This window comes from Penicillium oxalicum, chromosome I (genome assembly GCF_001723175.1).
Source record: "Penicillium oxalicum strain HP7-1 chromosome I, whole genome shotgun sequence".
In the NCBI taxonomy this organism is placed as follows: domain Eukaryota; kingdom Fungi; phylum Ascomycota; class Eurotiomycetes; order Eurotiales; family Aspergillaceae; genus Penicillium; species Penicillium oxalicum.
In genome coordinates, this window is record NC_064650.1 from 4,040,209 (window position 1) to 4,055,980 (window position 15,772).

At 51.6% G+C, this 15,772-nt stretch overlaps 2 protein-coding genes across 2 annotated transcripts; both read left to right on the forward strand.

Moving 5' to 3' along the window:
• Positions 1-73: 73 nt before the first annotated feature.
• On the forward strand, positions 74-9,839 carry POX_a01317 (uncharacterized protein; the record flags this gene model as incomplete). The annotated part of the gene is made up of 3 exons (XM_050110245.1): positions 74-129; positions 191-226; positions 281-9,839. 3 exons carry the CDS (start codon positions 74-76, stop codon positions 9,837-9,839), a joined length of 9,651 nt encoding a protein of 3,216 aa, XP_049974013.1.
• A 2,727-nt stretch (positions 9,840-12,566) lies between these two features.
• On the forward strand, positions 12,567-15,462 carry POX_a01318 (Elongation factor 2; the record flags this gene model as incomplete). The annotated part of the gene is made up of 6 exons (XM_050110246.1): positions 12,567-12,574; positions 12,650-12,665; positions 12,793-12,850; positions 12,931-14,981; positions 15,023-15,361; positions 15,445-15,462. The coding sequence occupies 6 exons, from the start codon at positions 12,567-12,569 to the stop codon at positions 15,460-15,462; spliced, it is 2,490 nt and encodes an 829-aa protein (XP_049974014.1).
• Between the last annotated feature and the right edge of the window lie 310 nt (positions 15,463-15,772).

Genomic DNA, 15,772 nt, shown 5'->3' on the forward strand with positions numbered 1-15,772 from the left:
GCAGACTCGTTGACCACGAGTCGCGTTCATATATTGAGACAATGCTGGCGCCACCTGGCGAAGTGTTGAGGAAATGGCCAGTACCAGTTTGACGGCTTCCTATTTGACGCCTGACCCAAGCTTCAACTGGTTTGTCAACCCCCCCTCGAACACGACGTTGGAATGATCAGCTCTACTCACGCATTTTCAGGTTTTTTTTGCTCGAGCTCATTGTCTCACTAATATTGTAGGTATTTTTGCGTGGTCAGAGCCCAGAAAAAAAAAACTGACATGTGTCTAGAGCCCTATTCTTTCTTCTTTATTTCAACCGCCTCTTTGCGACCCTCCTATCATATGCTCTACGAGCCTACACCTGGCATTACTATCGCATCGACCTTGACATAAAGGCACTGCAGTTGTCACTTCTCGGAGGGCGAGTCTTTTTCAAAGGCATCCGATATCACGGGGTGAACGAAACAATCTTTGTCAATGGAGGCTTTATCACTTGGAGATATTGGAAGCGCACAGTCGAACGAACAGATCTGACGGGCCACCCAAACACAAGCGACACAAGAAAGGGTTCGTTCAACTCTGATCGCGCGAGCTCTGAAAATTGTCAGAATGACGGCTATGGGGAACAAGGGGGTGTTCGGAAAACGGTCGAGCTACCATGTCGAGTCTCCCTCACAATTTACGGGCTAGAATGGTTCGTTTACAACCGGACTCCGGCGTACGATAACATACTTGCCGGATTTGGCTATGAAGAAGAAGGCTCGCGCAATGAAGATGAAATCAACCTTGGTCCAACACAGACTCGGTCGGAGGCCCGACGCTCAAAAGATTCCTTCAATCTCAGGTCAAGGCATCACATACAATCTACAAGTCGGGAAAGATCTCAGCCCAAGCCAGATAAAGAGGGCTCTTCAGGAGCACGTGAGCATGCAGTTGGTGATTCCGAAATCTCAACGCCAGCCTCCCGCTTGCTCCAATTGCTTCCAGTCAAGGTAGACTGCAAGAAAGGGGCCATTGTTATGGGGAATGAAAATACTCGATCTGTCTTGACCGTCACGTGGAATAGTGCCGAGGGTACAGTCGCTGCCTGCAAGGCAGGCCCACTGGATCTATACCGGCAGTTAATCTCCTTCAAATTTGACCATCCAGTAATGCAGCTTCGCCCGAATCCAGATTTCGATCGGAATCAATTTGCAACTGCAAAGTTCTTGAGTACCGTCCAAGTGTCCGACATCGGCGCGAAGCGCGGAGGCAGAAAATCTTCGAGTTACGGCCTTCGCAAACGCAAATTCTGGCACAGCATTCGCGACCTAGTGCCATACTTCCAAAGCTCGGTCGAGTCCTTTGCTTCCAGTGCCCGGCAAGCTGAGAATTTACCTCGCAGAAAAGCGCAGAATTTGGACACTGAATGGACAGGTCTGTCCCGGTATCTGGATGAGACAAACGGCGACGACCACGAAAAATGGAACTCAGTAGAGTACGGCCGGTATTCTACGATTTTAGAAAGCCCGGGCTTGCATCTGACCTACTTTTGGGACATTCCGGGGCGCGTTAGCTCCAAGCCCACCGACCAAGGGCCCACCAGCAACATCAACAATGCACTTCCTCCTGAATGGGGGATCGACCTCAAAATTGATGGGGGAACAATTAATTACGGACCATGGGCTGACAGAGAGCGCGTTGGACTACAAACTGTCTTCTTTCCAAACTTTTTCCGTGACTCTCAGCCTGCGGAGCAGTTGGCGCTTGGAGTCCTCCGCCAAAGCACGGTTTTCAGATTCCGTCTCGAAATTGAGGATAATTTGACCATTCGTATTCCGTCAAGAGAGCCGTCCAAAGATTGGCTATGGAAGGGTCGTGCGGACGCTGTCCGAGGCGCGTCAAGGTCCAAGTCAAAGGGCGACAAAAAAAAGTCTCGTCCAAGGGAAGGAGAGAAGGGACATGTGGGGGCTGATATCCGCCCTTTCGGGTGGTTGTCTCTTCGCCTTGGTCCGAACTCCACGCTGAACTATGCAATGGACATGGTGGCCTCGAAAAATGGGTTTCGCAACGAGCTTACTCTGGATCTTCGAGACTCACGAATGTCGTCTAGTGTCAACCACGGACTGTTGTGGCAATGTCCCCGTCAATTGATTCGGTGCGACCTATCGAATCCCTTGGCATGGAACGGTCTGCGGACGTGGAATTTCGTTGTCGAGAGCCAAGAGATGGAGCTTTTCCTTCTTCGAGACCATCTTTTTCTTCTGACAGACCTTGTCAGTGATTGGGCATCGGGCCCGGCCCCCCGTTACCACACATTTGTTCCCTTCCTTTACAAGATTGATCTTGTCTTCTCCAATATCCAGCTTTTTGTCAATGTCAATGACCGTAACATTATCAGCAACCCTTCCGACTTAGGGGACAATCGGTTTATTGTCATCAAGAGCCAGGAATTGACGTCGAATGTGCTGATTCCCCTCGACAAATACCAACCCGAACAAAGCGCAGTCAACTTCAAAGTAAATCTTCAGGACGGGAGAGTTGAATACCTGGTTCCTCCTTGGGACACTCTCCACACATTTTTGCAGGAAAATCGCTTCGCAACGCTTGACGGTCTCGTCATCGAGGGCTCTTATGCCTACTTTTCATCACCATCGCCGGAGCTAATAGATACTCTGACACTCAACATAGAGGGATATGTCCCGCGGCTTTATCTCTTTGGATTTTTGATCAAAAGTTTTATGGCGGTGAAGGATAACTATTTCGGCGACGAAATGCATTTCAAGACCCTGGAAGAGTATCAGGAGCTGGCTTATGCCAATGCGCGACCTTCTAACTTCACGGGGATCAATCCTCACAAGAAATCGAACGACATGGATGTAATAGTCCACGTGACTGTCGAAGAGCCATGCGCTCTGCTACCGGAAGGCATATATGACCTATCAAATTGCTCTCGTCTGCAAGCTGCATCTTTGGAGGTTGATCTCAGATTCACCAATTATTACATGGACATGCAATTTTCGATTAGCCCACTCAAGTTGGACATGGAGGCAATTCAACCAGAAGGATCGTCGACTGTCTCGGGTACACAGCTTTTTGTTGATGGGCTTTCAGTTTATGGACATCGTCTGTTTGGTCAGCCTCCAGCTGAGCCAACCTATGTCTGTAATTGGGACTTTGATGTTGGCAAAGTCATTGGCGAATGCTCTCCAGGGTTTCTTCAATGCCTCGCGTCTGGACTTCAAAGTTTCGATTTCACATTCGATAACGAGGAGAACTCCCTTCACCCTCTCTTTCCGCCAGAAATATTCGATGTCACTTTTCTGAGAGCCCGCATCTCGTCAGTCCATATCTCCGTGCTTCTTGATCAAAGTGCCATCGTTCTGGAAACCCAGCCTCTTTCAATAGACTTCAATGACTGGGCGGACTCTAGGTTCTCAAAAAGAATGAGCGTTACGACTTCTGGCATAGCATTGGCTGCTGTGGATCGTCAATCAGTCTCACGCTCTCTCCGTACGTCTGACGGGTCTGTTCCTCCGCTGGGTATGGTTGAGCTGGCAGTCTCAATTAAGCTCGCGATTCGTAAGCGCGATATTGCGGATAGTCGGCTGGCGCAACAGGAGCATATCAAGACACACGACCAGCGAACGCATCGAGCTCAGTGGCTTTTATACGATTGGGAAGATGCACGCCCGCCCTCATCTCTGACACACGCCGAAGACACCGTCTTCTCCCCTTCGATGCCGATACCGTCAATGCCTCAGCCAGTCAGTCAGAATCTCTTTTCAAGGGATGAGTCTTACCGAGAGTTTTTACTACAGAATTCAGCGGGAAGCTCCCGCAGTTTCTTAATGCATTCGGAAGCATCGAGTGTCAGGAGTGACAAACATCACGGCAAACAAGGATCGCAGCCACCTCGGCCGACACAAAGCAAAAGGCCTCCATCAGCAGCCAGTAACGTCCCGTGGTCCGAAGGGCGATCGCGCAAGGCCAAGAGCACTACGTCTTCAGCAAAGATTCTCCAGGACTCCAATCCATGGTCGATACCTGAATTCTCGTATTGGAAGCTGTCGTTGAGCAGGGTAGACCTTCCACAATTTGTCATCAGCCAACCGACAAACGGGACCGAATTCGACTTCGTTCCTGCACGAAGAATGATGTTCTTAACCTTCGATGACGATCAAACGACATACAGCAATCTTGCGTTGAACTTTCCTTTGGGTATTCGAGGTCATTTCACTCCAAAGTTTCTCTACAGTTTGCTGTCTATGGCGGACGGGCTTGAAGCCAAACGTCCAATTCGAATAATTGACTCCTTGCAGAGGAGCGTCATCGCCAATATTCTCGGCAATAGCAAATCGGAGAGTGATCCCAAAAGAGCCCTGTCAGTGGCCATTCGGATTCCAAAGGTTCACCTGAATCTGGTCGATCTATCAAGGTGCCCAGGTGACCAACATGCCGAATTCCGTGATGAGTATAGCCTTGCGGTGAACAACGTACGAGTGGAATTTGAAGAAAGGACCATGCGAGGCGAGAAAAGCGTTTCGGGCGGTCCCTTAGAAAAAACAACAGTTCACGCGGCAATTGATGAACTATGGGTGTCAGCCGAAGGAAGCTGTACTGCTGCACTCGAAGAGAAAGCTGTCTGCACTTTTGAATCTCGCGATATCAACTTCTGGCTCTTGACTGAGCCGAGGAGACGGTCTCATTTGCAAGTACGGGATATTCATGCCATGACTTCTGGGAGATCGGTGGAGCGCTTGGCTTCTCTCGCTCGTCGGGCGACAGCAACTTTCAGTTCAATCGCAGCGGCCTTTCAGAGAGTATACTCCTCTCGAACGAGGCGCATCCAGTACTTGATCTTCATTTTGATCAAATCTGCAGAGGAAATTGCCGATCCAATTTTTTTGACTCGCATATCTAGTGTTTTGCGGATAGATGCGAGTCATATCAGACAGCATGATTCCTGGAAGATTCTTTCTCGCATCCGCCATATTTACAACAACTTGCCCGCGCAGAACCAACGAGACTTGGACGGAATTTGTCGTGGCAGGGATTTCCCTTTGCCCGATGACGCTCAGTCCTCTGTGCTTGCTGGTCTAGACCAATGGCGCGCGTGGGATCTAGCGCATGTTGAGAAAAGCCTCGTCATGCGAAGGATCTGGTCAAATTTGAGCCCCCAATCGGAAGATCTTGGTCATCCGATGGTTTTGTCCAGTTCGGTCAAAATGCTTCGTTGTGGTCTTGACCCTGGGCCTAGAGAAAGTATGTTTGCTCTGGAAAATCTCTCGAGTCTTGTGTCCGTCGTCAGAAAGAGATCTGTTCAGGGAGGCGACTCATGCATCCATACTGCGGTCACGCTGCAGCTGTACTGTTCTTCTGCTAGTCTCCAATTAAGATGGGAACTAGTCGATTTCGCAGGAAAACTGGCGAAGCACATGTTCCCAACCGCGAGGGGGACGTCATCTCCGCCTATCGTTGCCGATAACGCAACAAAGGACCTTACTTCGTTTCACATGACTGTCGGTGTTGATCTCGGGGCTGTGACACTCGATGCTATTAACGTCAAATTGGTATTGGCCGCTGAAGCACTAAACGGATCTCTTGTTCACAGCCCTCAAGGAGCGGAGATAAACGGAGATGAACTCTTCACCATAGTCCTCAGTGCCAAAACTTGCTCTTCCGAACTCTCCAGTCAAGCAAAAGTTATCATGTTGTCGGAAATGTCTACTCCTTACTTGTCTTTCAACAAAGTTTCCTTTACTGATAAGGAGTTCAAGCACGAGCTGATGACTGTGGGCTCATGCAGCAATCTTCGGTTTGACATGAAAGAAGACCCACTTAGTCTGGCACACATTGCGGACTGTCTGATCGAAGACGAAGTGCGATTTATTCAAAGGCTGGCAAAGAGTCTGGCTCATCACACTGTCAATTCTGAAAGGGCTACGACAAGAGCAAAGCCCGTTCAAAGCAAGATCAGCGTGGTGATGATACTTCAGGACTATCTCGTCTCTTTAAGCCTTCTGCCCTCTCTCGCGTACCGGATCTCTGGGAACGTGGCTCGAACATCAATCACCTCCGTTGCATCGTCCAAGATTGTGGTGGATTTCGATATCACCGAGCACTCGCACGCTTTCACTTCTGGCACAGAAGAACAACTGAGTACACTCTCGGTGTTGGAAATGCCCCCTATCAACGGACATGTCAACGTGAATCTTGCGCTCCGTCGAGACGTAGAGGTGGACATAATTGTTGAGCTCATTCGTCTTGAGGCTAGCGCTGTTCGTAGCCTGCTGGGTATTTTGACTGGGCCCGATGTTTCACGAATCGTCTCGGATTTGAAAGAGAGTGTGGATGTTCTCCAAGTCCACCTCACGGACGTCCTCTCGCCATCACACCCAGAGCCAGTACCAGAGGTTAATCATGATCATAAGGATTCCACTGTTCTCTACAAGTCTCGCCTCACTATCGCTGGTGTCGAAATACATGCCATTGCACCAGGCCTCAAAAGCAATTCTTACTCCGCTGAAATGGTTTTCAATCTGGGGTTACTGCAAATGCGTCTTCACAATGGTCTCGATCGTGGGTTCGTGATGGAATATCCTGAGTTTGGAATCGATGCTACGCAGATCAAATTCGAATTACGAAAACAATGCGGCGTACGTAACGAAGTCAATGGTGTTGTTTCAGCTGCGGTTAAATTCCATGGCACATCCACCGTGCGTGAAAATGGACAGGTCATTCGCGCATATCATCTAACGAGCGAAAAATTCAATGTCGAACTATTCGCCGAGACAGCTGCCCTGGTAGTCGACCTTGCGATCTACACACAAGAACGTTTCAAGGCTCTAGACCTATCGCACGAGGTTGAGCGTCTGCGAAGACTCCGGAAGCGACACCACCACCATTCTGAAATCCTGTCGTCAGCTGCTGGGGGGCCGGAAATTCATGTCAATGATGGCGACGCCGCACAGAACTTCTTGAATGCGTTCTATTCGTTGAAATTCTTGAACATTCAAGTTGCCTGGAACATGCTGGCAAAGTCCGACTGGTCTGGCAGTCATCAGCCCGAGGACTTGGTCTTTTCAATTCGACAGGTCGAGCTTTCTAACAAGAAAAAAAACGCCGCTAAACTTCGAATTGAGAACATGCAATTGCAAATGGTTCCATTCAATGCATCGAGAGAAAAGCGTTCACTTAATTCGGCACTAATGCCAGAGTTGGTCTTTAACGTCGCATACTCCTCAAACCATCGGGAATTGTGGCTCGCTTTCCAAGCCGCGGGGAAATCGCTCGATATTCGTTTGACTTCGGAATTCATTATTCCCGCCAACATGATACGGACCTCCCTTGGAGCTGCCAGCGAAGCACTCCGCGAGGGTAAGGCCGCCTGGGCCACCAATCCCACCCAAGATGATCCTGGCAAAACACGCAATTTATTCGGCAATAAACGCCTTCGATCTCTTTTGGTTGACGTTGACTTTGCTGGCGCGACAGTCTCTCTGCAAGGCAAGCAGAGTTCAACTCCCCAGATTTTCTTGACTGCGGCTTTAAATGACAAAAAGCCCTCCGAGTCAAAGTACGGGCAATACGTGCAGGGTGACACTGCGACAACCGCAACTCTCCAGGCGCCAGGTGTTGCGGTCAAAGTTCAATTTGACGACAACGGGGCCGACGAGCCAGCTTTGAATGCTGAACTGAAAGTGGCTCCCTCTACGAATGCTCTGTACCCGACTTTGGTTCCGTTGGTGAAGCAAATGACTGCTACTGTTAAGGAAATTATGAGTGAGCAGCAGCAACCACATGCCACCCGCCGGCGTGAGTCGTCGGCAGCGTCAAAGCTACAACCGCAAAATTTGATGCCCGAATCTCCATTTGGATCGCCCGATCCAACTTCCATTTTAGGTAGATGCAAAGTCAATTTCGGGCTACTCTTCAGCAAACAAGAGTTCAGCCTGAGCTGCCAGCCAATCGCCAGAGTCGCTGCTACGGCTCAGTTCCAGAGTATCTACATAACAGTCAACACGGTGCATTCAGCAGAACAGGGCCGTTTCCTTGCACTTTCCTTGGCATTCAATGAGCTCGAGGCATCTGTGAAACATGTTTACTCGAACGAACCAACGGCGAGCTTCAATGTTGATTCAATGGTCCTCTCCTTGATGAACAGCAAACATCTTGGCCGAACAAGCGGCATGTCTGCGATACTGCGGGTAAGCCCAATGAAAGTGGCATTGAACGCGAAACAGGTTCAAGACTCGCTTCTGTTCCGCGAAATTTGGTTTCCAACGGATCATGACCACCCTGTTTCCATGTCTCCAACACCCGAGCCGGAGCATCATGAGAACCCCACGTACATCGTGCAGCGATATCAGCAGGTGGCATCCACATCAGTCTTTCCCTGGAACACCACGGTTGCCATTGAGCATGTGGAACTTGCGCTCGATCTAGGGTCTACCTTGGGTAAAGCAGAGTTTTCCATCGACAATTTCTGGGTCTCCTCCAATAAAACCTCAGATTCCGAGCAAAGCATGTGCGTTAACCTCGATTCTGTTCGTATTGAAGGCAAAGGCAGGATGGCGGGCAATGTTGATATGCACTCGCTGAAAATCCGCACCTCTATCAAATGGCCTGAGGAAGCGGTCGGACATACGCCATTGATTCAAGCTTCCATTGCTTTCCAACGGCTTGAAGCCAAAGTGTCGTTTGACTATCAGCCGTTCCTCGTCGTTCAGATTGCTGAGTTTGACTTTTTAATGTACAATGTGCGCGAGAAGCCGGAAGAGGGCGGCGAACGGCTGTTCAGCTTGCTGGAGGGCGATAAAGTTCAGGTGTTTTGCACGTCACTCACGGCATCTCAAACCCTGGCGGTGTACCAAGCCTGGCAGCGGTTAGTGCAAGACAAGCAGTCGGCTTATGAATCGTCTCTACGGGAGCTTGAGCGATTCCTTCGACGCAAATCGACCGCGCTTCCCGTGCAAATGCAGGCCCGGGCTGAGAAGATGACCGCGCAAGAGGAAGAAGTCGAGCGCATTCCGGGCTCATTGCACACGGGTGTCGTGGTTCACATACGGCACGTGAATCTGGGCGCCTTCCCCAGCTCATTCTCCGACAACCAGGTGTTCAAGCTTGAAGCCCACGATGCGCAAGCCCGATTCGGCGTGTCCCTTAAGGCAGGTCAGATTCACAGTTCCCTCGGTCTGACACTCGGTCAACTACGTGTCGGCCTGGCCGGGATTCACCGTCCCTCCTCGATGCACCTCGACGAGCTTTCCATTGGGGAAATCAGCCAGCGTGCTGCAAGCTCCCGTGGTGGGACTATCCTCAAGGTGCCGCGACTGATGGCTGGGATGGAGACCTGGCAAGTCCCGGGAAGTCGGCAGATTGACTACACCTTCCACAGCACTTTTGAAGGCAAGGTGGATGTAGGGTGGAACTACTCGCGCATCAGTTTCATCCGTGACATGTGGGAGTCTCATTCTCGCGCATTGGCCTCGCGCCTTGGCAAGCCCTTACCGCCATCTGCCGTTCGCATCACCGGTGGGCGTGGTAGCAGCAGTGGCGGCGGCGATAGTCAGAAGGAAGGTGGATCGGATGGCGATATCGCCGCTGCCTCTGCTGGTGCCGGGCCGCAGGACAAGATCACCGCTGTGGTGAATGTCCCCCAAAGCAAATACACCTACACCGCACTTGAGCCACCGATCATCCAAACACCGCAATTGCGAGACATGGGCGAGGCCACCCCGCCGCTGGAATGGATCGGGCTGCATCGCGAGAAGCTTCCCAACGTCACTCATCAGATCATCATTGTCTCTCTTCTGGAGATTGCCAAGGAAGTGGAGGATGCCTATCGCAAGATTCTAGGCTCGTGAACGGCCACGCCGATCGACGGGCTCCTTTTCATCCGTTTCTGTTCCCGCGCATTTCGTTCTATTCCCATTTTCTGTTATGTTCCTGTTGTTCATTCGCATGGAGTTCCATTCGCCTTCTTTGAAATCCATGGGGCTTGGTTGTCTGTGCAGTCTTCTTCCCTTTTGATCCGGATTTATCTCCAGTGTTGTACATAGCTTTACCTAACCGAGAACTGTAATGTTCTTCGTTCCTGATCGATAGGAGGTGCTCAGTCAGACTGAGTTGCTTCATCTTCAGATTCCGGTATGAATATCCTACTGGACATGCCCTATATCCATCACTTCCCGACTACTCGAGCTTTTTCTCACCGTAGAAGTAAGACTAGATACCAATATCCACAAGCCTGAGGTTCACAAGGCTGGAGGACTTGGACGTCAACCTGGTCTGCCAGCCCTAAGCTTGTCCAGCTCAGTAGAGGCATAGGAGGTGCCCGACCTATGGTGGTGCCTGAGGATGGAAGGCCGTCTCCAGCTGGACCTTGATTATGTAATTCAAAGCTGCCCCACGTCAAGGGCGGTGAGGAGTGGGGGAGGGGTTGAATGCATCCGCTGCAAAGATGCGCTTCACTACGACACGTAAGAATGTGGCTCACAGACAGCCCGATCCAACGGGCATTTTCTGCAGGCTTGAGTCTCGAAGAAGGAAAACAGGAGGCGGTACGGTCAAGCACCAATGAATCCCAATCTTTTTCTTTTGGCTCAAGAACACTTTGAGCTGCCACCTAACCGCCACTCATGCCTCACGTGAAGATACTCAGTACTCTCGTTGATGTACCACGTACATTACGCGAATCAGTTATCACTCAACGAGTCAACACACATCCCGTCTTTATGCGTATCGAGTCCCTATTAAGTGAATGGGATGCATTTTGTATTGTGCGATTGGGTTCTTGTCCAGGACGACCAGTGTATGTGTATACAAGTTCCAATGTGGTACAGTAGTACCTGTACATACAACATACATCAGCCGGCCCTCTGTGGCGAGTCTTGTTTTTCAGGCTCGGCGATCGATTCAGCTCGCCCATTGGCACAGAGCTAAGCTACAGAAGGTCCAGGTTGGTTCTGGTAGAGCTTTTTGGGTTGGGCACAATAGCACCGAGGGTAGATGCTCGCGGAAGTAGTCTGTGCTTGACTTGCTTGGAAATCCACGGAATCAGGTCACAAAGTCTCGTTTCTTCTTAGGTGGACAGCCCCTGCACCGGTTCAGAATTCTCAAGCAACCGTCATCCACCGGGGGACCTCGTGCTTCAGGATAGATGGAAAAAGGTGGCAAAGACAGCCACCTGATGTATTGAATAATGGTATGGAAATACACGGTCCGAGTGTATTACTGTATCACCCACCGCGCCCGACCCTAGTGAGAACGTGCCGTCCTTGGAAAAGCGGTTGCTTCAATGGGAGATCAACCACTCACGACCGCGTTCACACTTGGCTCGATGAGATCATGATAGGCTCTTCGAGCGGCAATGAGGAGCTGGACCCGTTTCACCCGCCGCCCGTCATTGGGGGAGGTGCAGGCCACCCGTCCTGGCAGCAGATTGGTAAGCTGATTTCAGTTACCGGGCAGTCTTGACTCTTCACAGTCTATTTACATATGTTGGGTTGACGCTGTACATTCAGGACACTGTCGGGGCTTGGGAAGAAGTTGATCTCTTGAACGATGCTAACAGTCAACAGGAGGTTCGATCTCCTCATCCAGGATTTCGAGTGGGCAGGAATTCCCTATAGAAGGTCGGGTGAATGGTTAATTGATTGCCTGATCGGGATAGTGCGCCACTGTGTGGTTGTACCCATCGGCCGATGCCCCGAAACGAGTGTATCGATAATGATTGTCGATGCAATGGAGCACATCCCAACAGAGTGCCCGAAAGGAAGTAAATAATCAAATATTCTTATTCATCTAATTTTTGCCTCGAAAAAGGGAGGGTAATAAAGATAGGTGTATACACTATTCAGTCAGTCCGCTACAGATGAGGGCTGAGCATGCAAAAATGATGGGTACGGTAATGTAGATGGACCTACATATGCTCCAAATCCACCAAGTTGACACAAAAGGATTGGACTGCGATCAAAGTCTTGAAACTTGAATGTATCATACAGAGCATCTCCGGTTCAACTAAGCTGACCTGGACAATCTCTTGCCTCCAGCTGCTTTGAGAAATGGAAAGACCTTGTCGTCCGTAGTCCAGCCTGGGATGGAGTCTTGACTGATGACCTATACTTCATGGAGCTTCATAGATGGACCGGCATCCGTAGACTGCTCGTTCCAAAGCTGCCGACGTCTGACTGTCCCAAAATTACATAGCATGCTCGAATACAACCCTGATACTGAGATTTTACGGGGTGGAGGGCCGACGAGGCGTAAAGTTCACAAGTCGTTCGACCCAAAACGCACAGAAAATCCCAGCGAAGCGGGGCAGTCAGCGAAAAAGGTCTCCACTTTTTCGTCTCTTTTTTTTCTCTCCCACTTTTCTCATTTCCCTCCCCTCCTCGCCCTGCAAACTTCTTCTCTCCTTCCCCTCTCCCATCCCTCTTTTCTCCCCCCGGAGCAGTTTACACTCAGTCCACCGGATCTTTCAGGCTTGTCCGTGAAAGATCATCTGTGTGTTTTCTTGCTTCTTTTTATTCCCTTTTGAAGAATTTTCAACCCCGCCTCTGGGCTTATTTGAGGATTAAAAAACCGTCAAGATGGTTAAGTAAGTTGGCACCTCATTGTCTGTCCGTCGCGTCGGCGGAAAGAAAGAACATGGCACTGACTAGCAATCTCACAGCTTCACCATTGAGGAGGTCCGTATCTCGTTATTTCGCATGCAGTTGGGTTGGGGTTGCAGGTGCCTCGAAGAGGGGTAACCCCCCTCTCGCCGACCGCAGCAGCTCACAATGACCCGACGACAAATACTGACATGTCATTCAGATCCGGTCTCTGATGGACCGTCCGGCCAACATCCGGAACATGTCCGTCATTGCTCACGGTATGTTGCTTATTGCCCGTGCTTGAATCAACACGAACCAGTGTGGGCTGTCGAAGCTAACTGCCCCTCCCGCGTTCTAGTCGATCACGGAAAGTCCACCCTCTCCGACTCCCTCGTCCAGCGTGCCGGTATCATCTCCGCCGCCAAGGCTGGTGAGGGTCGTTACATGGACACCCGTCAGGACGAGCAGGACCGTGGTATCACCATCAAGTCCACTGCCATCTCCCTGTACGCCAAGTTCCCCGACCCTGAGGATCTCAAGGAGATCCCCCAGAAGGTCGATGGTAGCGAGTTCTTGGTCAACCTGATCGATTCCCCCGGTCACGTTGACTTCTCTTCCGAGGTTACTGCCGCTCTCCGTGTCACTGACGGTGCCATGGTCGTCGTCGACTGTATCTCCGGTGTCTGTGTCCAGACCGAGACTGTCCTGCGTCAGGCTTTGACCGAGCGTATCAAGCCCGTCCTGGTCATCAACAAGGTCGACCGTGCTCTTCTTGAGCTGCAGTGCACCAAGGAGGACCTGTACCAGTCCTTCTCCCGTACCATCGAGTCCGTCAACGTCATCATCTCCACCTACAACGACAAGGCCCTCGGTGATGTCCAGGTGTACCCCGACCAGGGTACCATCGCTTTCGGTTCCGGTCTCCACGGCTGGGCCTTCACCGTCCGTCAGTTCGCCGTCAAGTACGCCAAGAAGTTCGGTGTCGACCGCAAGAAGATGCTCGAGCGTCTGTGGGGCGACAACTACTTCAACCCCAAGACCAAGAAGTGGACCAAGAACGGCGAGGCTGACGGCAAGTCCCTCGAGCGTGCCTTCAACATGTTCATCTTGGACCCCATCTTCAAGATCTTCGCCGCTATCAACAACGACAAGAAGGATGACGTCCTCAGCATCGTTGAGAAGCTCGATGTTAAGCTCACCAGCGAGGAGAAGGAGTTCACCGGCAAGGCTCTTCTCAAGACCGTCATGCGCAAGTTCCTCCCCGCTGCCGACGCCATGCTTGAGATGATCTGTATCCACCTGCCTTCCCCCGTCACTGCCCAGAAGTACCGTGCCGAGACTCTGTACGAGGGTCCCACCGACGACAAGGCCTGCATTGGTATCCGCGACTGTGACCCCACTGCTCCTCTGATGCTGTACGTCTCCAAGATGGTGCCCACCTCCGACAAGGGTCGTTTCTACGCTTTCGGTCGTGTCTACTCCGGTACCGTCAAGTCCGGTCTCAAGGTCCGCATCCAGGGTCCCAACTACGTCCCTGGCAAGAAGGACGACCTGTTCATCAAGGCCATTCAGCGTACCATCCTGATGATGGGTCGCTTCGTTGAGCCCATTGAGGACGTCCCCGCCGGTAACATTGTCGGTCTGGTCGGTGTCGACCAGTTCCTGCTCAAGTCCGGTACCCTGACCACCGACGAGACCGCCCACAACCTGAAGGTCATGAAGTTCTCCGTCTCCCCCGTCGTCCAGCGTGGTGTTGAGGTCAAGAACGCCCAGGATCTGCCCAAGCTGGTCGAGGGTCTCAAGCGTCTGTCCAAGTCCGACCCTTGCGTTCTGACTCTGATCAACGAGTCTGGTCAGCACATTGTTGCCGGTGCCGGTGAGCTCCACCTCGAGATTTGCTTGAAGGATCTTGAGGAGGACCACGCTGGTGTTCCCCTGCGCATCTCCGACCCCGTCGTGTCTTACCGTGAGACTGTCGCTGGCACCTCCACCATGACCGCTCTGTCCAAGTCCCCCAACAAGCACAACCGTCTCTACATGACTGCTGAGCCCATGGACGAGGAGGTTGCCCTTGCCATCGAGGCTGGCAAGATCAGCCCCCGTGACGATTTCAAGGCCCGTGCCCGTCTCATGGCTGACGACTACGGCTGGGATGTCACCGACGCCCGTAAGATCTGGTGCTTCGGTCCCGACACCAACGGTGCCAACTTGCTCATTGACCAGACCAAGGCCGTTCAGTACCTGAACGAAATCAAGGACTCTGTCGTCTCCGGTTTCCAGTGGGCCACCCGTGAGGGTCCCATTGCTGAGGAGCCCCTGCGTGCTGTCCGCTTCAACATTCTTGATGTGACCCTGCACGCTGATGCCATCCACCGTGGTGGTGGTCAGATCATCCCCACTGCCCGCCGCGTCCTGTACGCTGCCTCCCTGCTCGCTGACCCCAGATCCAGGAGCCTATCTTCAACGTCGAGATCCAGGTTCCCGAGCAGGCTATGGGTGGTATCTACGGTGTCCTTACCCGCCGTCGTGGTCACGTCTACGCCGAGGAGCAGCGCCCCGGTACTCCTCTGTTCACCGTCAAGGCTTACCTGCCCGTCAACGAGTCTTTCGGTTTCTCTGCCGATCTGCGCTCCGCCACCGGTGGTCAGGCCTTCCCCCAGTCCGTCTTCGACCACTGGTCCATCCTCCCCGGTGGTTCTCCCCTCGACACCACCACCAAGCCCGGTCAGATTGTCGCCGAGATGCGCAAACGCAAGGGTCTCAAGGAGCAGGTTCCCGGCTACGAGAACGTGAGTATCCCCTGTTCCACTTGTCCTTTTTCTGGTTTCTCGTCTTGGCTGTGGATCTCTTTTACTGACAACTTCTTCTACAGTACTACGACAAGCTGTAAAAAAGCTCATGACCATCCAGAATCAGTCTGGCCGTCAGGCGCGAAATCTCTTTTTATGAAATTGATGAATGCAATACAACTACCCGTTCACACAACAAGTCTCTTTGTTGACGATGACTCTTTCCCGCCTTTACCCGTAAATCTCCGGCATGAAAATGACGATTGATGCCGCAGGAATTATTTCGGCTCCATAGATTCCTCTTGTACATTGTAATGCGCTTTATGTTATGGTGTTGAGGACTGTTGCCGATCCTGTATCAATCTGGAGGTCTCGTGGCAAGATGACTGAATCTGGCTAGTTACAAGAGGT